This window comes from Pseudorca crassidens, chromosome 4 (assembly GCF_039906515.1).
Source record: "Pseudorca crassidens isolate mPseCra1 chromosome 4, mPseCra1.hap1, whole genome shotgun sequence".
Lineage (NCBI taxonomy): Eukaryota > Metazoa > Chordata > Mammalia > Artiodactyla > Delphinidae > Pseudorca > Pseudorca crassidens.
In genome coordinates this window covers 3,632,348-3,658,107 of record NC_090299.1, presented here as the reverse complement: position 1 = coordinate 3,658,107, position 25,760 = coordinate 3,632,348, and the positions used below count along the sequence as shown (strand labels likewise).

General features: G+C 52.3%; 1 protein-coding gene across 3 annotated transcripts in view; it reads right to left on the bottom strand.

The window, feature by feature from the left end:
- Positions 1-279: 279 nt before the first annotated feature.
- AFAP1 (actin filament associated protein 1) overlaps positions 280-25,760 on the bottom strand; it is a 153,234-nt gene continuing 127,753 nt past the window's right edge. For 2 of the 3 annotated variants that reach the window (XM_067735022.1, XM_067735021.1), the window contains 6 exons: positions 24,801-24,918; positions 18,573-18,690; positions 13,542-13,706; positions 10,933-11,123; positions 7,775-7,939; positions 280-4,966 (listed from right to left, as the gene is read on the bottom strand). In XM_067735022.1, coding sequence (XP_067591123.1) covers positions 4,940-4,966; positions 7,775-7,939; positions 10,933-11,123; positions 13,542-13,706; positions 18,573-18,690; positions 24,801-24,918 — 784 coding nt within the window. In that variant the 3' untranslated portion in view covers positions 280-4,939. Of the gene's footprint in view, positions 4,967-7,774; positions 7,940-10,932; positions 11,124-13,541; positions 13,707-18,572; positions 18,691-21,317; positions 21,585-24,800; positions 24,919-25,760 lie in introns of all 3 variants that reach the window. The other variant, XM_067735023.1, reaches the window with a different exon arrangement.

Sequence of the window (25,760 nt, the reverse complement as noted above, 5' to 3'; positions counted from 1 at the left end):
TCCCAAGGCAGGGGCACGAACTCCATCCCTGGTCGGGGAACTAAGATCCCGCGTGCTGCACAGTGCAGCCAAAAATTAAATACATAAATGAAATGAAATACACGTTTCTTTCATGAAAGAAGGTTCTTGTCAAAGAAATAAAACACTTGCCCCACCTTGATCCCTCTTACATCCCTCCCTACTTGGCAAGCAAAATGCCTTGTCAGCAAAATGCCTCCGTTCATCCGAAAGTCCTTCCGTCTGCCCACAAACCGAGCTGGTCAAGACGCAGAGGCCGAGTTGGAACAGCGAGTTTATTAAGAATACACAAACGAGGCACGCCCGAGGGCGCCAGTCTGCGGGCTACACCGTGTAGAACTGTAGAAAATTCCATTAGTAAAGCAGAAAATTCAAGTAAGGCTACTGCAAAATCCGGGCAAATGGACTGAAAACGAGTATTTCCAATGCAGGTTCCTTCTGATAAAACTGTTTACTTTACGAATTAAATACATTGCGAGACACAGTGAAAATATATTTACAGTTATTTAAAATGGACACTGCCAACATATTTAATTAAAAAAATCTTTCCTGTTTCTTGCCTGCTTCTTTCAAAGAGAATTTTAAATATGACTTTAGTTTTTAAAAAATACAATAAGGAAATAATTACATTCTTAATATGAAAACAAACATTTTACAACTTATAGCCATGGCCAATTAATGCTGAATCTCTATAATTTAAAAGCTGATGCTAAAGTTTAAAGTTAGTATTTCCTTTCTCGTTAAAAAAATCAAATACAAAGATCATCTCATTAAAAACACCTTTGGTCCCTAAGAATTATGATCTGATGATCCCATCTCGAAAATGTTTTCCGTGGCAACTAACAGAAATACCTAGTAATACTTGTATGCTGTCAAGCTGGGCTTTTCTGGAAGGACGTAAGTGAATTATTTCACAAAAGATGGGCAAGAGGGTGCATGTGAGGCCACCAATTCCCTGGGCGTGAAGCTCCCTCACCTTCACGAATGACACGCTATCCCGCTATGGCTCGGGGGTCACTGAGGGGCTTTCTGTGATGCTGCACCGTGTGCGTGGGGGGGGCATGAAAATGTTAGTTTATTTATTTTTAGTTTATTTCACAGTATCAACCCAGCCCATCGTGGGGATAAGAAGACAGTAATGACAACAAGAACAATAAAATTACCCTCTTTAAAACTATGCCACAGTCTGAAATTACTTAAGGAACTTAATTTAGAAAGAAAAGAGGAAGGCCATAGTTTAACACTGAGGTGTTGCCGTGACCTTCACGTGAGCCGCGGTGGAGACGGGCAGGCCCCCTGCTCCTGGAAAAGGCATCCCCTGGGCTGTGCGGGGGCCGGGCTGGGATGCAGCCGCCGCAGACGCCTGATTGCTCTGGTGGGAGAGGTCCTGCCCGAGCGCCCACCCCCGTGCCCAGCCCGGGAAGGTTCCTGTCGCAGGACGTGGTGAATAACCAGAGAACGCTGCCTGGTGAAGTAGGTCCGTAGGCAAAATTTACGTGCTGATAGAGTTACTCTTCTGGAAAGAATAAATGGGACCGCCAACCACGGAGTTCTGCCCACGACCATCGGGCCTACCCCAGCTGCAAAGCTGTCCCCTTGGAAACCTGTACACAGATTCCAAACTGTTGCCACGATTAACAGGAATCTGAAACTCCTCCCTGGGGGCGGTCTTCAGGGCCCAGGACACACAGTTTTTGAGACACTTTTCAAAGGTGGCACATTCCAACCTATCAGAGTCATCTTGGGTTTTCAGAAGGAACCCAAAATGACTCAGGGACCAGCAAGATGAATAAGGTGGACGGTCAAGCTGGACAACCCCAAGGTGTCTGAACCGAGGGGCCACGACTAGTTCTACACATGCGGCCAAGAGAAGAGCCCCGGGGAGACCGTTGTGCAGAGCCCCAGAAGCTGGGAGCATCCCCAGACCCACTGGGTCCCCACAGAGGACCGTCCCGGGGCCGGGCGGGAGGGCTGCTGGCTCCCCGGCCCTGGCCGACCGTCTGCGGCCTCTGGGCAGGGGGTGGTCACCTGCACCTGAGCCCACGTCAGGGGTGACCCAGCGCACCCTCTCACCATCAATGTATCTCTGTGCAAAAGGCTCGTGAGTGAATGAAAAACATTATAAAAATATAAAAATGGAGAGGACTTTGAAGTTGATGACCCCTCACCAAAGCCAGAAGCAGACGCCTGAGGCTGACGATGGCCTCTGTCCTAAGGGAAGGGCCCCGTGGCCCGCAGAGGGTGGCGGTCTCACGCCAGCCCCCGGTCTGGCCACCACACGTGTCTCATTTCAGTTAGGATCCTGTTACAGTTCGGCCAGCACTCTGTGACCATGACTGTCTGTCAGAGGAATGGGGACATTTCTCAAGAATCCACTTCTCCGAGGGGATGGTGACCTGCACCCCGGAGCGAGGGCCAAGGCCGGGCCACCCCCGCAGCCTGGCTCTGTCACCGCTGTCTCCCGGCTGCCCTGAGATAAGGGGGGGCGATGAGATCACTGCCAGGGTGCTGGCAGGATGTCCACGGTGTGTCTAATATGTACAGATATAAATTAAAAACTATATTTATCGAACATATACAAATAAATAACTTATTTTGAAGCAAACGCTTTAAACTAACTTTCTGATCAAATCTAAAGACATCGAGGGGACACCTCAAGGGCATCAAAGGAGCCCGGCGCTGGCGGCCTTGGCTTCCGCGTGACGCTGGCGGCCTCGGCTTCCGCGGGGCCGCTTTAAATGGCTCCGGGGGACGTAACGGGACTGAATCCACCACCCTCTTTAACAGGCTTTTGGTTGTGAAAGTGAATTTAAAAACCTGGCGTTTTTAAACACAGAATATGTACACCAGGAGCCTTAAGGCCAGGGTGCAAATCCCGGCTCTGGGACCAGTTGGCTGTGTCCTTGGGCGTGACCCACAGCGATGGTCGAGGTGACATTTGCGGTGACCTCTGCTAACGGCCCGCCCACCTGTGCCCACCTGCTCCCGGGCTAAGGTCACGTCTTCCCTCCTGAGCAACCATCAAATCTGGCTGCTGTCGTGGGCCAAGCTGGCTGCCAACCAGGATAGCCTGAGAGCCTTATCTGGGGAACATTCATTCGACCGGAAGGCAGCCAAGACCCCACTTTTCCCCTTTACAGAAAGTTAGCTTCCTACGATGCCAGCTTCCTACGCTGATGGGAGAACACGGGGAGAGGGGCTCCTCCTCCCCAGCAGGGCCGGGAAGGTGGGCCTGAGGCTTGGGGAGGCCCCTCGCTCCCCGCTTCCTACTTGGATTTCCCGGGGTCAGGGTTGGGGGGCCCAACGTGCTACGTGCAGGTGAGGCCGCCAGCAGGCAGCCCACGGACCTGGCAGACGGCTTCGCAACAAATCCAGGTTTCAGGTGGACTCCAGCTAACCAGCCTGCATGTCCTGCTGCAGAACTTTCTTAGCCGCTGAGACCGCACTCTGGCTCTGGTCAGTGAAACCAAACGGGCCCGTGCTGGCCTCGAGGGCCACTCCAACCCTGACTGGCAAGGCCCGGAGGCCGTGGGCACCCCGGGATGTGCTCGCAGGCACACGGTTTTCTTGCTTCCTGCTCCTGTATCTGATGAGAAGCAGAGGACGGCAGGCCTCCACCAACTGCAGGCAGAAGGAGCCCATCCCGCGTGTGATTTGGTCCCATCGGTCAGTCTGCCGAGGGCTCCGGGGTGAGAGATAGATTTTCCGGGCAGTGGCCGCACAAGGAGAATTCCTGAGAGGTCCCTCTGCAGACAGAGGAGAGCTGGCCTGGTTCTCGGACCCACATTACCTCTACCTGGGAACTGGCCTGTCCCCTTCACGCCTTAGTGTCTGAAGGCTTCGAGAAACATCCCTCTGGAGGCAAACGGGGAAACTCAGAGAGGCCCTACCTGGCGGCCGCGCCCTGAGGGAAACAGTAAACCAAGTCCCCTGGTGGGTCACAGGGGCGGGGGTGGGAGAGGAGCTCTCGGGGGTCCTTCTTCTGCCCTAAAGCTGTGCAGTTCCCAGAACCTGCTGCCTTTCAAAGGGCGTACGCGCCCCTCGGGAATGCGTGTGACCATCACCCCGAGGCCGACCAGGTGTCTGAGGGCCACCCGCTTGTTCTGAAGGGGTAGAAGGGGTTTGGACGCTGGGAAAAGCCGGGAAGGACACATAGGTGTGAAATATCGAAAACACTGCTGCCTTTCAAAAGCCGTACAAATAACACAATATGACACAGAACCTCTGAAAAACACTTGCAGCTGTAAGCGTGGCACAGGAGAAAAAGAGAAAAGTTTTTAAAGTTTAAAGAAGCGTGGCAGCTTTTCATATCCTGGCGACAGAAGCAACTGTCCAGAAAATTTTTTAAAAAAAGGTAAAAAACGCTTCACAGCACAATTCTGCCGCGCCATTACCCCTAGTGACGAGGGGGCCGGGCGTGTGGGGAGAGGGGGGCGGAGACCCGGGGTGCGAGTTCCTGTTCACGCTGCAGCGACATCCCTGGATCCTCCTGGCCGAGGCGCGGGCAGCCCGAGGCCCACGCCTCACACTCACACCCCCGCCGGGGGCACGGAGCACGTCCAGGGCCTGCTGGCCGTTCGTCTTCAGTCTGGGCTGGGAGTGCTGAGACTGGTGAAAGCAATCGTTTACCTGGGTGGGAAGATGCAGTTTCTCCATCCGCCAGGGGAGGCTCTCACAATACCTTCCGGCCCTTTTCTGACTTTAAACAAATGAAGTTGGAAGCCAAAGTGTTACAAGTAAATCTCTTTAAAGGGAACCATTATACAGTAGAGAGGATACAGCGGGCAGGCCCGGGTCCTGGCACCCAGGTCCTGGGTCCTGGTCCGGCCGCAAACCCCGAGTCCTGCTGCTGGAGCGCCCGGGCCAGCTCCCTGCGGCCACGCGATGGGACGACGCTGTGCGAGCTGGGCATCCGCGAGCTCTATGTCCCGTTCTTCAGCTCCCACTCCTGCCAAGCGAGGCAAGAGGAAGCGTGTACAGATCAAAAGGGCACATGCGGGGCTGGGACACGTCAGGCTGCATCCCATCCACACCTGTGCCCCAGAGGGTGAGGGCTCAGCTGCCGTGCAAACAGCGCCGAGGTTCCCCGGCAACAGGCTGAGGATCACCACACGGCCCAAACCGAGATGGGCCTGAGTCCCACTAAGGACTCTGGGCACATCTAGAGAACGTGCGCGTGGCGTGGCGGTCCCCACACGGGGCCAGGCGCCAAGCAGGGCTCTCCCGCCTGCCCTGGGGGCACCGAGCGCGGCAGTGCTGGTCTGATGCAAGCGCCTGACTCGCACTGTAACCCCAGGGGGTCATTAACTGGGCCGTGAGTATACTGCACACCTTCTCATATTGTATCAAATTAGGAATTTCATCCCTTTTTTTTAGCATCGAACTACAAGCTTGCTTCATTAATGGTTAAAAGCATGGCGTCAGCCAACGTGGCAGAAACAAAACCAAAACTGAGCCGCCTGCACCTCGTGAGCACGTGCAGGCGCTGGTCCTACAGAGGCGTGGACGGCCTCGTGGCCTCTCCCACTGCCCCACCCCCAATTCCGGGCTCCCCAGAGAGGATGCTCAGCTGCTCTGCGCAAAGGTGATGCTCCGGGTGGCAGGGAGCCTCCCTCCACCGCCGCCAGCCTCTGGGGTGGCGCCGGCTTGGAGAGAAGTCGTGTGTACGTGCCTGCACACGCTGCCAAAGCCTCACACGCGCGATTACGCATGTGATCGTGTGACCAAGCACAGGTCACGCTGGCCACCAAGCAGGGCGCTCCACGGACACGCCCAGCCAGGGGGACATGGGGAGGACCCAAGGCCGCTGTGTGTTTCACTGAAAAGGCTGCATGAAGGCGGGTGTCCCGTGCTCGGGATGGCCCAGTCCTGGTACGCCGGGACCTGGGGCACATGTGTCAGCTCTGAAAGCACTGCAGCCACCACGCCCCGGCTCCCAGAACGTCCCTCGGCACCCGGAGCTCCCAGGCTGCGGGGAGAATGCTGGGCCTAGAGCTGGATGTCGGGGCCCTTCAGCCCCCTTCTCGGCTGGGAAACCCCGTGACAGGTGACTTGAAACGCTCTGAGTTTCAGGAGCGCGCTCTCTCACACTCCAGAGCGTCCCTCATCGGGAATGGGAAATTATTCCAGGAATACAGCCTGGGGTAACGGTTTCCGAGCCCAGGACGCGTCAGACTCAGAAAGGTCCTCAGAAAAAAGGCCAGGGTGCAAGAGGAGGCCACGTGTGGGATGCAACTACAGGTGGACGGACGCTCCCAGAGGCAAGAGGCCAGGCCACCACCCCGCCCTCCAGCCGTGGGTCCCCTGCCACTATTCTCAGGAATCCTGGGAAACCCCTGCTCGATCCCACGCCTTCAGGGAGGATGTGGTCCAGTCTGAACGGCCAGCTGTGCATCTGAACCGGCCAAAACCACACGTTTTATATTTACTGTGAAAAGGGGGCAGGAAGTGCAGAGTACTGAGCCTCTGGACAGTGAGAGCAGGCATGGAAAATGTAGCCCTTTCAGAGGCTGGACTGACAGAACTGGAAACTGATTTCTTTGACAGTAGAGAAATAAATGAACTATTTTTACTGCGTTTCCCTTCTGCCAATAATTAGGGGGACTTTACGGGACAGCTCTATTCTAAACATCTCTCAGGCAAAACATACTCCTCTGCAAACGAAGAACACTGGACGCACGCCAAGGAAAAGGAACAAATGATGCGCAGTAATTCTTCTTTTCCCCGAATTTATCGACGCACAGGCTCAGTCAAACGCACACGCTACGAAGACAGGTATTCCAGGATGCTGTTTCTAACCCCCATCGGCAGGGACCCTCCGTGAACACAGCAGCCAGAGGTTAACACGCACATTCACATCTGACACCACATCCGTTGTCAGAAAACAACAGGTTTCTAGCCAGTTTGGAACGGGTTCAAAGCTGCCAAAGCACGGAGGCAATGACAGCGAGAGAGGGTCCCAGGGACGGCGAGGGGAGGACGTCTGGCCTCCACGTTCATCACAACAAATTAAACACATCTGGATGCGTTAGCCTGACTGGACCAAGCAGGAGTTTTTCATACCACACACTTTCAGTTAAGCCGTCAGGAGCTGTTTGCTTTGATAAACTATAGTTTTTAAAAATTCTCTGAGATTTTAAAGCTTAGCATCAAAACTCGTTAGTGGCCAATCCCATCAGAAGACTGGAAGGTACTACAGAATGGCCCCTCGGGTACAGGCTACAGGCTACGGCGGGGCTGGGAAGCAGAGGGTATGGAGAAGAGTCTGCCTCGACTTTTGATTTTTTAAAGGATCCCAGCGGTCACTGGCCAATCTCTACGTCACCAATGAAAGAACAGGTCAGGAGAAGCCAGGACACAGAACCATGCTGCTGGTTTTCCTGAAAGCAGATGGTCCAGGCCTAGAGACAAGTTCTGGCCTTTTTTGCCTTTGAAAAGGAGGATTCCTGTAGGAGGGTCTGACTTTAGGAAAAACTGGGTAGATACTCATGAAATGGCATCTAATATAGAAGCTGCAGAACTGGAACAGGAGGCCACACTGAGCTCCTGCACCCCACCCACAAAGTCTGAGGCTGGAGTGCCTCCACCACACCTTGCCATCCCGCCCCGGGATGCCCGCTCCCCAGCAGTGCTGGCGTCCCCCACCCGCCCCGGGATGCCCGCTCCCCGGCAGTGCCGGCGTCCCCCACCCGCCCTGGGATGCCCGTTCCCCAGCAGTGCCGGCGTCCCCCCACAAGCAGGTCGGGCAGGATCTCACCTTGGCCTTCCGAAGCACGTGTCCCCGGCAGGGGGAGCTGGCGGGGGCCGGCTGGCTCTTCCTCAGGACGGCCGCACTGTTCACAGGCACTGGGCCCTCGGCATCACTGGTCTCACAGCTGGACATGGGCGAGTTCTCCAGAGTCCGGTGCCTAAAAACTGGAGACTGTTAATGGAAAGAGAAGACGTTGGGTGAGGTATGGTTTCCACGTCATCAGTATTTTCCCCTAGGAAAATGGCTTAAGGAATAAAACAAGTTCTGGAAATAGGCAAAAACAATAACAACAGTAATAGGACCACCTCACAGAGCCCCGCTCTAAAAGCACCTTAAAACATGCATTTACAGCTGGAGAGACGGAGGCGCTGAAGGGCACTCTGCCCCGCACTCGGCGCGGGCTCTCCCGGCCCTGCGGGGGCGGCCTCTCCCGTGAAGGCCTGTAAAGCCCTTTCTGATTTCAGGGAGCTCCTAGGCTACGGCAGCAGGGGCAGAAACCACCAGTGACCAGGACGGGGGAGCACCAGGGGCAGAAACCACCGGTGACCGGGACGGGGGAGCACAAGCTCCCGGATCCACTGCCTCGGGGCGGGGCTCCCTGCAGCGACCGAGGATTCCCGACTGTTTACAGCACGTCTCCGCATGTCAAAGCAAGACTTAAGATGGAACGAAGAGAATCTGCAGTCGCCAAGTCTCCACGTGAGATGACAAGCTGCTCTTTGGGGAAAAAGTCGACAATCTGCTGTACTTCCCCCCCCAGAGGAGGTCTCCGCAGACTGACCTCTCCCTGCTCTGGCTGTGTTAATGTGTGACTTAAATACCGGTTAGGTGACACGCAACGTCATTTGAGGAGAACGGTGTCTTAATGGTCATTCAAATGGGCTGCTTAGAACCCCTCTGGGGGCGACTGACCGCGGGTCCCCAGCAGCCAGCTTTCTGCACGTGCTCGCTCACTTGGAAATGCCTCCAAAGGCCACGCCGGCCGGGCTGTGGGTGCCGCGGCAGGTGGGAAGGAGAGAACCACGCTGCCCACCCCCGGGGGGCTAAGCTGGGCTCCGAGGAGGGCGGCCCACGGCGCTCCCCTAGGACAGCTAATGAGCTGCTGGCCCAAGGAAGTGGTCAGGGTGGGGAGAAGGCAGAGCGTGGCACGAGGCCTGAGGAGGGGCCCTGCGAAGGGAGCAGCGGCCCCGTGGCCTGACGGCAGGCGCTTTATCAAGCCAGGCCCGTACCCTCAAGAGCACAGGGCAAAAGGAAGGAGAGCTGACGAGAGGGGGCGAGGGGGAGACCCTCAGGGGGGCAGAGAGAGCCCCGGAGAATGCAGGGTCACCCCAGACAGAGAGCGCTGAGCGGTGCCCGGAGACGTCCAGACCTGGGGAGGTGAGGGCGGAGGTCACGTCAGGGGAGGCAGCTCCAGGGCAGCCGAACCGCAGCAGGTGGTGAGTGGACACCTGGGCACAGGACAGCGTCTGCAGGGGACGTGGGGCTGGGCAGAATCTGTTTTGTAAGATGGGACACACTACAGACTGTCGATGCTTTGAAGGCAGCGAGGCGGGGGGAGAGGTGAAGATACAGCAGGAGGGCGTGGCAGATGCCTCAGGGGTCAGCAAGGGGCGCATCTGGGGCCACATCTCCATCCAATGGGACCAAGGACGGCGATGCCAGCGAATCCTCAGGCCCCTCCTGGGAGGTCAAGAGGCTTTCCTGCCTCCAGTCTGCCTCCGACACGGGTCCCCGGGGGCCCTTGGGACAGACCCCTGCCCCGCATGGGCCAGCACTCACAGCCCTGCCACCACTCTTCGGGTAGAACCGGCCACCTTAGTACACCCTCGGTCCCCGGTTCAGCCGGACGCTGAAAAGCCCCTGCTGGACTGCTCCCCCTGGCACCTTTCAGTGCCTGATGTGAGTGTCTTTCCCGGGCCTAGCGGTCCTCCCTTGCTACAATATGAGCTCCATGGAAAGAGAGATTCTCATCCACGAGGTCCACTGCTGCGCCTCGAACCGTTTCCGGCACACAGATGGGGCACAGCCACATGTATCTAATCTGTTGAATGAGTGACTACATATCAACGAGCTGGTGAACACACGAGTGGATGGACACTTTTGCAGGCCGGGCACCATGCCCAGAGCTTTCGCACACACGAGCCCACGCAGGAGGCGACAGCACCACCCACATTTCATAGATGGAAAATCGAGGCCTTGCGGAAGGGAAGTCGTCTCGAGCCCTGGCCTCTCTGCTCACAGAGCCTGCTTTCCTCAGCTCCCTGCTGTGCTGTGCCCCAAAGGACGGGCGGCTCGGTTGGTGTCATGGTTTTGGGGGTGGAAGCCCGCACTCTGCCGCTGGCTGTGCCAAGAGGTCTGGGGGTGGAGGGGGGATCCTCTGAGAGTGAGGGGCGGTCGCTGGAGAGGGGCCGGCGACTGGAGAAGTTTGGAGATGGTCTCTGCAGACAATGGGAGCATGAGGTGACCACTGCCTGGGGGGGGCGGTGAGGGTGGGCGACAGGACCTCAGTGGTGCCACATACCCGTAACCCAGAAACCTTGCCCGTGGGTCCCCCCAAGCCCCAGGACGCGGGAGGAGCTGGCCCCGGGCTGTGCTCTTAGGCAGAAGCCTCTGGCTCCTCATGGGGAAAACAGAAGCCATCACGTCTGACTCAACGGAACAGCTCGTGGAGAAGAGCAAGTTCTCCAATGACAGTGGGCAGCAAATCACTCGAGGTGCTAATTCGTGTCTAATTCGTTCGTTCTGTTAGATTCCGAGGTTACAGACGGTTTCACTCATTTCCGTGTCCCCAGCACCTGGCATCATTCTCAGGACAGACATGCTAGACAAGTTGTAAAACTCTGCCACACTGAACAAAGGTTTCTGTCTAATGCACTGGCATCAGATGAGGACGTGGCTCCAAAGAGATCAGAAGAACTGTACTCATTACACTCAGATTTTGTGCAAGGGGGGAAAGAAAAGAGACTCGGTGTTTCCACCACCTTTGAAAAAGTTCAGTGAAAGACATACGAAAATTCCACGTCCATGAACCTAAAACACAGCCAAGAAGAGTGTTTGAAATGGACATGGGAGCTGCGTCTCTGCGGTGCCGATGCTGGGGACGACGGAGGAGCAGTGACCTGAGGAAGCGACCCCCATCTCTCCCGGGGAGCGGCAGGCATTACCTGTGGACTCGACGTCCCCGGCCGGGGCTCGATGGCCAGCCCCAGGGTGACCCCGCCGGCCAGGGCTTTCTTGAGGCTCTCCTTGACCTCTGTCAGCTCCAGCTCCAGGTTGACGCGCTCCGTCTCCCTCTGCTTGCATTCCTCCTCCAGCTTCTTCAGCTTCTCTTCCAGGATCACCTGGGTCTTCCTGCCTAAAATCCCAGAGAAACACGACTGCTCCAGCCGAAGGCAAAGGTTTCAAGATAACAGAGGACGGCCATGCGGTGGCCCTGAAAGGAGCTCCGCACAATCTGGGGGTTGAGCTCCCCTGCCTCGGGTCCTTCCCACAAAACTCGAATCCAGCTCTTCCTGAAAGGAGGAGGGTCCCTTCCTAACTGTTCTCTTTTGCTGCAGCTGGAAGAATACGGACCAGGAAGCATGGGACCTTGACTCTCACAAATGCCAGGAGTTTGGGGTCTGGGCCCAATACACTCATTTCACTTTTTTTTTTTTTTTTTGCGGTACGCGGGCCTCTCACTGTTGTGGCCTCTCCCGTTGCGGAGCACAGGCTCCGGACACGCAGGCCCAGCGGCCATGGCTCACGGGCCCAGCCGCTCCGCGGCATGTGGGATCTTCCCGGACCGGGGCACAAACCCGTGTCCCCTGCATCGGCAGGCGGACTCTCAACCACTGCGCCACCAGGGAAGCCCCTCATTTCATTAAAAAAAATTTTTTTTAACATCTTTATTGGAGTATTATTGCTTTACAATGGTGTGTTAGTTTCTGCTTTATAACAAAGTGAATCAGTTATACATATACATATGTCCCCATATCTCTTCCCTCTTGCGTCTCCCTCCCTCCCACCCTCCCCATCCCGCCCCTCTAGGTGGTCACAAAGCACCGAGCTGATCTCCCTGTGCTATGCGGCTGCTTCCCACTAGCTATCTGTTTTGCATTTGGTAGTGTATATATGTCCATGCCACTCTCTCACTTCGTCCCAGCTTACCCTTCTCTCTACCCGTGTCCTCAAGTCCATCCTCTACCTCTGCGTCTTTATTCCTGTCCTGTCCCTAGGTTCTTCAGAACCATTTTTTTTTTTTTAGATTCCATATTTATGTGTTAGCATGCAGTATTTGTTTTTCTCCTTCTGACTTACTTCACTCTGTATGACAGTCTCTAGGTCCATCCACCTCACTACAGATAACTCAGTTTCATTTCTTTTTTGTGGCTGAGTAATATTCCATTGTATATATGAATACACTCATTTTAAAATGAGGAACTTGGCCTAGGTGGCTTCCAAAGGTGCCGCTGACTTGGAAAGTCCGCATATGTTGCTCTGCTCCGAGCTGCCCTGCTTGGCCCTATGGTCAGAATGCAGCAGAGCCTGCATCTCCAGAGCACATTCGCTCTACTCATCTTATTGGAAATGTGTGACGGTGGCACAGGAAGGCCGGCAATTTGCCCACCGGACAGATAAGGAAAGCGATCCCAAGGGTTAACTGACTTATGAGCACGGCCCTGGCCGACCGCCTGGTAGCATGTGACAATCTCTTTTTCAAGGCCCAAAGCTGATCTCATCTTTCTGCATCTTCACTGTCCTACAAACTGGAAACGGTGGGAAGAAATTCTCCTCCTGTCCTGCTGACCTGGAGGCTCCCGTCCAGTTCTCTGACGGAGCCTCTGATCCCCCGGGGGCGGGGCCTCATGGGAGATGCCACCTCCTGGCCCTCCTACAGGCTGTCTCGAACAGGCTCAGCCCACACCCAGCCTCACGTTCTTTAAACTCTGAAAGCACTTTCTTTCTTAAAAACCATATAGGCACGAAGTCAGGAAAGGCTGAACCTGACACCTAACTGCTGTAACACGCCAACTCCTCCGGCACAGAAGCCGCTGGAAAGCAGGTTCTTCCTCTCGGGATCATCCTGGTCTCTACATTCCTCCTCCTTACCCCCCGAGGCCGGAAACTGAAACCTAGAGAGTCGGCCTTGCCCCAGGATCCGACTCAGTCTTGAGCTGAGGAGACATACATTTCAGCAGCCCCAGCGCCGGAGCCAGGAACCACACGGCCAGCTCCTGCCAAGGAGGACAGACGGGCTGATCCAGAGACACGGCTGTGGTCCTCACCCGCGTCTCCCTCTTCTTTCCTCTCTGGGGTTGTCCCCCCTCCCCGGGTCCCTTCCACAAATCCAGCACGGTCTGGCCCTCACCAGTCCCTCCTCAGGGAACGGAGGGCTCCTTCTACCCACGCACAGACCTCTCAGCTGGGCTTCTGAGTGTGACCCGTCCTCCTGCTGAGACACCGCCCCTCACACACAGTGACGTAACTCCTGCGCCCGGAGGCTCGTGCTCCCAACGAGCTCTGCCGTCAGCCCCCGAGGCTGGGACAGCTCCCCGGCACCTACCCAGCCTCAGCCAGCGAGCTGAGGTCCAGGCCCGGCCTCCTGCTGCCTGGTCCATTATTCTACATTGTGGCACCTGCCCTGGGCTTACCACCAAGGCTTCCGAACTGCAGGAAGCACTGCATGGAACGACACGGTCTTACTAAGAGGAGAGCCTCGCGAGGTTCAGAGCCCGAGGGCGCAAGAGGATAAGCCTAGGCTCTGGCGCCAGCAGAAGCAGGCCCCTCGTACCGGTGTTCACTTCGATGGCGGCCCGCAGGCCCTTCCTCTCCTTCCGCAGCTGGGCCAGCCTGTCCCGCAGGCCTTCCCGCCTCTTCAGCAGCTCCTCCTCTTTGGCCTGCAGCCGCTTGGCATCCGCTTCCACCCGGTTCTTGCCATATTTGTACTGGTCAGCATCTTGAAAAGAAAAAGCATCAACAGGAAATTAGGTTTAACCAAGTAGATGACAGGGTAATTCATAAAGCCTGTTTAATCAGCCTACTCAGTGAAATAAAGTCAAAGCTAGTCACTTTGCTAATTCAACAAGAAAGACAGCAGGACAGGTTTGAACCAAACAGAAAAGTGACCATTTCAGATTATCCAATATTCTTTGAAACAAATTTTTTTTTTTTTTTTTGCGGTACGCGGGCCTCTCACTGTTGTGGCTTCTCCCGTTGTGGAGCACAGGCTCCGGACGCGCAGGCTCAGCGGCCATGGCTCACGGGCCCAGCCGCTCCGCGGCACGTGGGATCTTCCCGGACCGGGGCACGAACCCGTGTCCCCTGCATCGGCAGGCGGACTCTCAACCACTGCCCCTTTGAAATAAATTTTTAAAAGGAAAATAGAATGTTAGGAAATTCCTTTAACGCCTCCCTTTGGGGCATGCAACATATAATCTTCAGCAAGGTCGAGAGTGAACAAAACATTCTGTAATCTGAAAAGAGAGGGTCTACCAACATTAGAAATAATCTCTTGATGTGTGTAGTTCTCTGTAGTTTTCAAAACACTTCCATTACACTGTCACGTCTGATCCTTACAACTGTGCCGTCCAACTCTTTTGCTGACCTGACGGCGCTATCCCCACCTCCAGTGGGGCGGGTACCTGGCATGGACGGAGCACACAATAAACATCCGCTGAGTGAGTGACTGAGCAAATCAGAAAATGGAGGGGCACCCAGAGCCGCGTCTGGAGCCCGACCGCCCAGGTGGGAACCCCAGCTTGCCACTTGAGCTGTGTGACCTTCAACAAGGCACTTCATCTCTCCGTGTCTCAGTTTCCTCATCTGTGCAATGGGGTAATAAGAGCAGGTACTTCACAGGGTTGTTATGAGGATTAAAGTAACACTTATACAGAACTCTGAGCAAGCACAGAATGGGCACTATGCAAATGCTCATTAAATAAAGTGAGTGGATAAATGAATGAAGAGGAAACCAGCCTCAAGGAAAATTTAGAGACTTGGCCAACGTAACACTACTAGTTAATAGTGCGTTAAAATCCGACCCAATGCTCTTGTCCTCGAATTATTCTGGTCTTTCAATAGCAATAAGGGCTCACGATTCTGCAGCTTCTGTGGCCTCCCAACGGCCTCTGACAGCGAACGGCTCAAACCTGATGACGACCCAAGGCCTCCTGCACCTCCTGCACCTGTGAGCTCACATTCCATGGTATATACCATGCTGGTTTATTTGCATGTCTGACTCCCTTACTAGACTAGAAACGACTTCTAGGGAGAAGCCATGGAGGGCGGTGTAATGGTTAATAATAAAGGCAGTTGACCAGGGAAGAGACCATGATTGTGGACAAGCAATTAATCCCACAAAGGCTCAGCTTCACCCTCTATAAAGCAGAAGCGCTAAGGCCTAACTTGTGGGGTTAAAAAAAAAATTCGGTACATGTACTAAAACCCACCTAACAGAATCATGTGGTACCCGGGCCGTGGTGGACACTCCCTGGCAGCTCTCATCCCCTGCAGTGATAACGGAGCCCCCGGAACCCTGTCCACTCTGCCAGACATTGGTGAGCCACTTCTAACGATTTCTAGCACCTGTCCTAAACACCGAATTCGCCGATTCTTACAACGCAAACCATCGTGACTGCATGGAAACTGCATTTATGAAGGCAGGTACAAGGTCATCACTCCCCGCTCCATCTTCCCCTCTCTAAAAACCAACCAACCCCACACACAGAATGATATTAAAAGGATCGCAGCAGGAGGGTGACCAAATCAACAACTTGAAACAAAAGCAGTGCTCTTAGTGGCTTGGGTAACCACATGTTCTATAAACAGAGCACAGTCCAAACTCTGTCCACTCACTTCTGATCTAAGATGTTTCCCCGACAAACCTGTATGCAATCACTTACCACCTTCCACATCATTTGGTCCCCATGCAATAAACCCCGTCCAGGCTATAATGCAACTGCCTGAACTCAGCAGAAAACCCAGAGCACAGTGATTTTTCCCTTTTTTCGTCATCAGATGTCACCAAAGTTAATAAAAATTCCCTACAGAAGCCCTCATAAAATACAGGAATGCATAATCTAAGAAATAAAATAAGCACAGGTGCTGAGAGAGAGGGGGATGTTATGCAGACAGAGATCTCCTGCGGTTCAGGTCTCACATAAGAGAGCTTTTCAGACACGTTACTCCCCCCACCTGCCCCTCCCCAGGTGGACAACACTCAAATTTTAAGTGAATAGAAATACACCCAACTGCACGAGCGAAATGAGATTTGCCAGAAAAACAAGGTGAAAAAAGCAGCACAGTAAACGGATGAGGAGGAGGGTTTGGCCCAACTGGCTGCTTGAATGTGTGTCCGAGGAGAAGGGAAGCGCAGGTGAGCTGTGTCAAGAAAGCAAGACCAAAAGACAACCATCAGGATGCGAGAAAATATTTGCAAATGAAGCAACTGACAAAGGACTAATCTCCAAAATTTACAAGCAGCTCATGCAGCTCGATATCAAAAAAAACAACCAACCAAATACAAAAATGGGCAGAAGACCTAAATAGACATTTCTCCAAAGAAGATATACAGATGCCAACAAACACATGAAAAGATGCCCAACATCTCTAATCATTAGAGAAATGCAGATCAAAACTACAGTGAGGTGTCACCTCACACCTGTCAGAATGGCCATCATCAAAAAATCTACAAAAGATAAATGCTGGAGAGGGTGTGGAGAGAAGGGAACCCTCTTGCACTGTTGGTGGGAATGTGAATTGATACAGCCACTGTGGAGAACAGTATGGAGGTTCCTTATAAAACTAAAAACAGAACTACCATATGACCCAGCAATTCCACTACTGGGCATATACCCTGAGAAAACCATAATTCAAAAAGAGTCATGTACCACAATGTTCATTGCAGCTCTATTTGTAATAGCCAGGACATGGAAGCAACCTAAGTGTCCATCATCGGATGAATGGATAAAGGAGATGTGGCACATATATACAATGGAATATTACTCAGCCATAAAAGAAACGAAATTGAGGTATTTGTAGTGAGGTGGATGGACCTAGAGTCTGTCATACAGAGTGAAGTAAGTCAGAAAGAGAAAAACAAATACCGTATGCTAACACATATATATGGAATCTAAGAAGAAAAAAAAAAGAAGGTCATGAAGAACCTAGGGGCAAGACGGGAATAAAGACACAGACCTACTAGAGAATGGACTTGAGGATATGGGGAGGGAGAAGGGTAAGCTGGGACGAAGTGAGAGAGTGGCATGGACATGTATACACTACCAAACGTAAAATAGATAGCTAGTGGGAAGCAGCCGCACGGCACAGGGAGATCAGCTCGGTGCTTTGTGACCACCTAGAGGGGTCGGACAGGGAGGGTGGGAGGGAGGGAGATGCAAGAGGGAAGAGATATGGGGACATATGTATACGTATAGCTGATTCACTTTGTTATACAGCAGAAACTAACACACCACTGTAAAGAACTTATACTCCAATAAAAATGTAAAAAAAAAAAAAAGAAAGCACAGGCTTCCTCGGGGCAGAAGCAGGAGCCCCGGGGCTCGTCCATGCGTGAGGCTAAGGACACAGCCACCTCTCACCAGCCCTGTGTGCTGACTCTGAAATCCAATCGCCGTGCACACAGGGAGCTCAGCAGTTAGGTGACCTGTCACCTGGTGTAGGGTTACTACCTGGAGGGAGCCTGGTCCACCAGGTACGCTGAACCAGGTTCAGAAAGTGTTGACACAGCTTCCCAGGTGTTCACATCAAACTCGGCTGGAGGCTAACTCCCATCTTCCTCTCCTGGAAACCGTCCCCGACAGGCCCACACCCGCTGAGGAGCTTCTGAGCCTGGGAAGAGTCTGTGCTGAGGCCCGTAGCCTGCGTCTGCGTGGGGGACCCGGCCGCTACTCTGTCTTATCTTTGCAGTTCCCTCAGCAAGCAGAGGGCTGGAATGAACAGACACTGCTGGGCTGGCTGGCTGAAGAGGAATCCACCCCACACAGCCAGGGCTGAAGCAAATGCAAACACATGCGCTAACAGCACCCCTAGCGTCATGTATCTGTACATCGGGAAGGAAGCTGGGCGCGCTGATGGGCTGCCTTTCACTGGAGTCTCGCCGCTCCCCTGCCCGGTCCAGCCCCCGCCAGGTCTGGAACCTGAAAACCTGGTCCTCACGCTGGTTCTGTCATTTGCCAGCGGTGAGACCTCGGGGAAGCCACGCCATCTCTCTGAGCTTATGTCTACATCTGCCCAATGGGGTAGATTACGGCACCGCCCTGATCAAGTGGCCAGGAGAATGACACGGGAGGAGAGAAATCACAGCTGGGACAAGAATTCCTTACAGACCCTGACAGTCTCCCGTGCTCTGAGGTACACGAGTTACCCCAACTATTTCAGCCACAGAAACGTCTACACCTCTAACACACAGAGGCTGGCTTCAGAGAGTCTATGCGACTCAACCCAAGTCACTCACTCACTCAGCAGATCAGGGACACAAGCCGAGGTGTCCCGACCCACCGTCCAGGGCCACTCACAGCAGCACTGCCAGCCGCGCCCGCAAGCTGCCAACTGCACAGTTAAGCCAGCTTTGTCTTTCCTTGTATATGCAACAGTTACAAAATAAAAGCTGGGTTAAAGATCGTGGTCATTCCTCCATCCAGCAAACGAGGAGGGATGCAGATGCAAACGGTGCCACCTCTCCAGCTGGCCCCCAACCTGGCGTTCTCCACCTGGTCAGGTGAGGGGGGAAGGTGGCTAGACAGCCCCAACTCTGCACACTGCACCCAAAGCTAGAACGTGGGAAATCGAAGGATCAACTTACTTGAAGGCGTTCGCTTCACGCCAGCCGCTGAATCAGCTTTTTTTTGCTGACTGCTCAGAGCCTTGCCTTTTCCTGTAACCCCGTTGGATGCCACGGGGGGCGGCTTTTTACCCTTCAACTGTTGAAATAAACAAATGAGAGAATTAAAAACAAACAGACAAAAACCTTGGGGTTTTTGCAGTAAATTGTTTCAGTCCCTAGCTCTTCAAGTAGAACGTAGCATAGGCAGAAAAAAATGCGGGTAGTAGAAAACCAATCTGGTTTCCCAACGCTGCACTGCCGTGACTTTCCCAGAGCAGCTAAGAAGGTTCTAGCACCGAGGTTCAAAACAAACGAGGTACACTAGGATGTCTTCAGCTGGAACGCACCAAAAGTCACCTATTTCGACTAGGAGATCACACACTGGCAAGACTGGCAAGATCACACTGTGCCAAGACACTGGCACAGACAGTGGGTATCTGAGAGCATTTGGTTGACATTTACTAAGAGTCTGTGTTTCCAAAGATAAACAGCTTTAATTTCGGTGGAACGCTCTTCGGGGAAGTAGCATGACCATGCACTTAAGAGTTCAACTTCCAGGGTTTCTATACTGATGTCCTAATTGGATAAATAACTACCTGTTGATTCACTGACGGGGTCTGAGCAAGGAAGCGAAAGAGGCAAAATACAGAAACAGCAGGAACTACACTTTAACGAACCACAGGCTTTTAAAAAATTCAACATGCCCTCACTTCTCTGGTGGCTGCAGCCGACCCGTGGTGCATTTTGCTTAAGTGATGCACGTGTACCTTGGCTGGGTCCTAAGTCCAGCCGAACGGCAAAGGCTGACTGTACACGTCCAAGCCCGAGCCTCTCTGCCGTACCACGTTTCTTACTGTTGTGGGCCTGGGTTTTGGAAGCTTCAAGTTCCCGCTCCGTCATAGGAGACGCTGAGCACGTCATTAACGTCTTCTGAGCCTCCGTGGGCTCATTTAAAAATATAAAGATACTGATGTCTCCCACACGGTTCCTCAGAAGGTTAACTGACACAGCACACACACCTACAGCACGCATACGGTAGGTGTGTAGGGAGTGTGAGCTCTCGCCATTAAACAGTAGGGCTCCCGTTCCAACGGCCAAATGAGGACACGACAGCTAAAGGCAAACGCCTTGCAAATGTGTTTCCTACTTAAAATAAAAATGAACAAAATACAAACATACATGAACCACGTATCGAATGACTGATTCCAAACTCATCTGGGACAATCCAAATGTACAAGACAGTATATTTTGTCCCATAATTTTTACCCAAGGGAACTCTAATACCAATAAAAAGACAGACGAATACATCGCCAGAGACACATTCACTTAGTGGGGGAAGCACATGACCTACCAGACTTTTCAGTAAATACTCAAAAAAACTAGAAGCCAATGGCTCCCATGTCTGACCATACATCGGCCTGGGCCCCTCAGATTCAGTGAATGAGAATCTCTAACAGTTGTTATAAATAACAAACAAACAAAAATCTTCTCACGTGACTTTGATGAAATGAGTTGGTTTCGAAGAACTGCTATAATTCTCTGAAATTCGAGAATCTTACTTGGCATTCATCATTTTCTTAAGCTTACTCCAAAAATGGAAGGAAAAGAAAATAACTAAAAATGTGCCCCTCTGCTTTATGTTTGTAGAATATTCTTCCATGTGGCGCTTAGATCTTTACTCAAAGCATAAGAAAATCTTAGGTTGACATGCATGAAAACACAAAATTATATTTACACTGAAAGGTTACCGTTTTTGCCACCAGTACGAGGTGTGAGATGGACGATAGTTCAATATCAAGGTTACTGACCATTCAGTTATAATCCAAAATCCTTATTATCGACTTGGTTTTAGGGAGTACACTTTTAGGGAGTACGTTATGGGAAAATACTGTAGTTCTCGGAATCATCCTATTTAATGTTTAAAGATCGAACAGCAATTGCCACGTGAAGCCCATTCCTCACTTACGTGTTATGGAAACACAGGAAAGGAACTTGCAGCTCAAAAATCTTCTGAAAACGTTTACTGTCCCACTGTCCCTGTCCTCTTTAACATCTTTGCCTTTAATTGCCGTAATTCACAAAATTCACTGGGGAACTTCCCAAGAATGGAAAGAGAGCCAGGCACAGGCAAAGAAATACAGAACGTAAACCGTGAGCTGGTTAGGTGTACAGTAAGTCCCCTACGTACGGATGAGTTCTGTCCCAAGAGCACGTTCGTAAGTCCAATTTGTTTGTAAAGTTAGCCTGGGTACCCAACTAACACAATCGGCTACAAAAACTGCACTGTAATAGGTTTACAATACTTGTATAGGTTTATATAGTAGGTTAGTAATACTTGTACAGGTTTATATAATAGGTTTATAATCACACAAATAACACGTAAGAAACAAACACAAAAAATAAAGAACGCATTTTTCATCTTACAGTACAGTACCTTGAAAAGTACAGTAGCCCAGTACAACAGCTGGCATACAGGGGCATGTTCACATCTTTGAAAAGTTCACAACTCGAAGGTTCGTATGTAGGGGACTTACTGTATTTAATCTGTTCCTGGGTGGCCAAACGTTGTGTATTTGCAGATTCTATTCTAGTTGAGGGAAAAAACTGCGCTTTACCCTTGATGGGGTTCACTGCCCACAAGCTGGTGAACAGACTCTCACTGCAAAGCCCTGAGGGAGGACAGTGACTTAAGGCGATTCTAGAAGACAGAATGAGATGCTGTACCTGTGAGCTGAGCCCGAGAGATGCCCTCCCCAGAGAAGAGGTGTTAGTGACAGACGGGGAGGCCGGCGGGCCAGAAGAGGCAGGGTGTTTGTAGTGGTTACAGGACAGCTTGTCAGGAGATGGCCTAGCGGCCTTCCTGTCAGCAGGAGGGTACCGAGCAAAGATTTTCGGAGACGGCAAGTTATCGTACAGGACCGCGTTATCATAGAGCGCCTCTTCTCCCAGGCCTCGGCCACGGGGAGCGGGAAAGCCACCGTCGGGTCCCCACTGTAACACACACAGCTTGTCGTTAGAGCCTCGGCCACAGGAAGCAAAGCACATTGAGATGTTATTAGCAAGCACCCCCAAAAAACGTGCACGTACCCCCAATAAAACACACACACTCAACTAGGTGGACTGATTCAGAAGAACTTTTCTACCTTTGGGGACTGAAGGATTCTTTTTTCCTTAAATCGTTCCCAGGGCCATTGGCTTATGATAATTTTTTTTGTTTTCTTTGTTAAAGCAGGCTATATATATATATATATATATATATATATATATATATATATATATATATATATATATATATATATATATTTGACATTTCTTTAAAGAACTGGATTTCGGAAGTCCTCCTGACCCAGAAAGCTGAAGCAATGTGATGTGACGAAAGGAATGCTGGACTGGGGTCTGTCCGGAGACTGGGGGCTCTGATCCTACTGAGAAAACACGTTAAGGTCCCAGCAAAGCACTTTACCTTTTTTTTTTTTAAAATACTGACAGATATTATTATCTGTATTTTATTACTATTATTATCTTTTTGGCTGCGTTGGGTCTTAGTTGTGGCACGCAGGCTTTTCATTGAAGCGCGTAGGCTTCTCTCTAGTTGCGGCACACGGGCTCTCTAGTTGTGAGGTGTGGGCTCAGTAGTTGCAGCGCGCGGGCTTAGTTGCCCTGTGGCACGTGGGACCTTAGTTCCCCGACCAGGGATCCAACCCGCATCCCCTGTATTGGAAGGTGGATTCTCAACCACTGGACCGCCAGGGAAGTCCCCAAAGCACCTTATCTTATTTCACAGTAAAAATGACTCACATAATTCTCATAGCAATCTTATGAAGTAGGGGGAAACTGAGGCAGAGAGGTCCCACAGCTCTAAGAGGGAGAGCTGGAGTAGAGCTGTGCTCATAACTACACACTGCTTGGGGTCTGAACCTCAGGCTCCTCCAGGATAGGATGAGGGGCTCGATGCCAGAACGCCTCTGGACCCTTCCAAGCCTGCTATGTGGGCATTGGGGATTTAAGTTCTAAGGGTGACTGTCAGCGTCACCCCTGTTCCACACTTGGTTATGCCTGAAGAAAGTGCAGTAACCAAAAACACAGGCTGTTAAAAGAGAGAAATCGAATAGTCATAGAAAATAGGATGTTTCAAACTATAAATGCTAGAATGGCATTACTTTGGTGGAAAACCTTTTTACAAAGGATTAAAATAGCTACAAGCCACCTTAGAACATGAACATTAAAGTATAAATTAAAACCGAAACTTACAACCACAGCCAGATTCTTTTAAGTTTTAAAGGAATTGCTTTCATTTTTTTTAAAAAAAAGAGAAAATATTAATTCATATACTATACTTATCTTACTCTATTTTTATATCCTTGCTGAGTTCCTTTCTGCCAGGATGTAATTACAGCCTTTTGTTATGAAAATAGAAAAGGTTTAAAATTTCATAGTAAGAGTGTTTTTTATTCCTTTGCAATCACTTCAGTGTGTCTATTTTTGTGATGCTGGGGACCCATCTACAACCTAAAAATAATGGTACATGTAGATAAACGTGGATGTGAGTTTCATAATGACAACCTAGCATATATTTGTCCAGGGTTATTAAAATGGTCTAGACCAGACCATCATTTTCCTAAAATTCCAAAGGATTAAGTCACATGGAAGACTTAGAAAACAAACACCAGAGAACTTCTAGATTAAAAAAAGTGTGTGTGTGCCCATCAGAGGATCCTTTTTGGAGATTCACTTTCCTCTAGGCCTCGGGGGGAACAATGCATGGGTAAGAATTACTGAAGTTGAAACATTGCTAAAATGTCAGGTATTGGCTCAAATGTATGAACCTCATAAAACTGAGAAGTGCAGGCTCTCGCAAAACAAAGGGCCCGGTCACAGAGCCCAGCAAGCAGAATAACAGTTTAAAGAGAGGCCTGAACGTCAAGGAAGCCCTTAACAAGCAAGTGAGCCACAGGCGCTGCGCACTGGACGTTCTGTCTTAATCACCCATGTCGTCCGCCCAGCGATGTACACGCAGAAACGATTCCTAAATGCAGAGCCTTGGAGAAGGGCAGCTTTTCATTTCTAAACCAGCTTAAGCTGCGCATGACCTAAAGAAAGCTCATTCCTGGGGGTGCCTGAACCTGTGTAGTATTCACAGGAATGAAGGGATGGGGGAACTAGACCAGCGTTTGTGTAGGTCCACGGTTTCTCTAAACCACGTGCCCGGGGAGAAACCCCTCTGGGGAAAGGTACACGAGCGGGTCTTCGGGCAGGAAGAGTCAGAGACAGGTTGGCGTGTTTTATCTTTCCAAAAAAGCTGGCGGTGAGATCAAGGCTCAGAGGAGCAGACGGTCCCACGAGGATGAGGTGGCGGTCGGGTCTACGATGAGGGCAGGTTCCACCGAGACCAGCAAGCAGAGGCCGAGAGCCGGGCGCTCTTGGAAAGGGCACAGCGACCAGGACGCAGGGCGCAGAGACTGGACTGGGACCTGCTCCTGTCGGGCCACCGCGGGCTTTCCCCGAGTGTGTGGCTCCCACAAGACTCTCTGCAGGGTGGACGGCTACGGCCACAGTGGGTACCAGAGCCCCTCCAGCCCTGCAGACCCCGAGGCGAAGGTGGCGGTGGGGACGGGGAGGGGCAAGGAGGAGACCGACTGGGCCTAACGTGTTCTTGCTGTGGGACAGGACCCATGTCCCAGTCACCCCAGACCACCCCGGACTCAGAGGGGATGCCATCCCATGGGCTTTGCAGCTGGGACAGGATTTCAATGTGTGCCCGCGCCCCGACACCCAAGTCCTAACATGAGCCCCTTTGATGGTAATCTGCACTTGAACGCACTCCTTCCTCCAGGTTCCCCTTCTCCACCGGATGGGGGCCCCAGCTACAAGCGCACCCCACCCAGAGGATGCAGGACAGTGTCTGGAGCTGGCAGTAAGGTCATTACTCTGCAGCGTCTCCTTTCCGATGGTGATTTCTGACGGTGTTTAATGGCATTGACAGGAATGACAAACTGTCTGCTGGTGCCCGATTACCTGCGTGTTCAGATGCGGATTAAGATGAACAGGGTGTCAAAAAGGAGAGAGATGGGGTGGAGTTTTCATCTTGCCTCAGAGCGTAAGAAAGCTTTCTCTCGTTTGGACAGAAAGCAGGGGTGTAAGTCACAGAGATCCGCAGACCCCCGCCTTCCCGCACGGCTGACCTCGCTCTGCACGCGGCGCACTCACCGAGCCGCTGATGCAGGGGACGTCGTCGTAGTGCAGCGCCGTCCCGCTGGGGTGTGCGTAGCCGTTGGCGGTGCTCCCTACATACGGGTTAGTGGACAGAACACGCCTGTTCATGAAGCTGAAAGAGAGGAAACGAGTTACAACCCTCCGATTGATCGCCAAGGCTTCCAGGAGCTCTGACGGACGCTCAGGCTCTGTCCGAGGCCGCAGGATACAGAAGTGTTAGCACAGGACCCAGGCAGAACCGGGTGTTCCTACAGCCGTGGGGCAGGACACCACCCGCCCGGAGGACTGCGGCCCGGACCCATGATGACCCTGCCGGGAACCCAGAGCAAGGCCTGCACACACCCGGCACTCGGCAGATAACCTGCTTCTGTCACCAGAGATTTACTGGAACACCTTTCTTTACCTGGACTCTTCGTTGATGAATCGTCTGTGGCTGCTTTTTTTTTCACATGCCTCTTTCATGAGCCTGTTAATTCTCAAAGGCAGAGACCATCTGGCCTGCAAAACTGAAGTATCAATATTTGCTCTCTGGCTTTTTTCAGGAAAAGTCCACGGACCTGTTCTATAGGCATTTTAGAACGTCTATCCCACAGCATTTCTTGAGTTCTCAGTGTTGGTTCAGCGTCACCACCCACCTTCCCCTCTGCCCTGCACGGCCCTGAACTTCTGGGAGCCTCTGACAGTGGCCACCTCCGTCCCTCGTGTCACGGCTCTGCTCAAAGCCCCGGCGGCTCCGAGAACAATCCAGGGCTGCATGGCCTGGGAGGCTCCGAGTGCCATGTCCGCTGCCTTCACCCCAGGCTCTTGGCAGCTCTCGCTCGCTGGCCAAGGGCACCCCCTCTGCCCACAGTGCTTCTCTGAGACCCCTCCTCCTTTCAGTCTCGGTGGGAACTTCCCGATCACCCCAGCCTCCCACCTCTGCGTCCCTGTCCTGTCCCCTGCTCCTTCCTACCA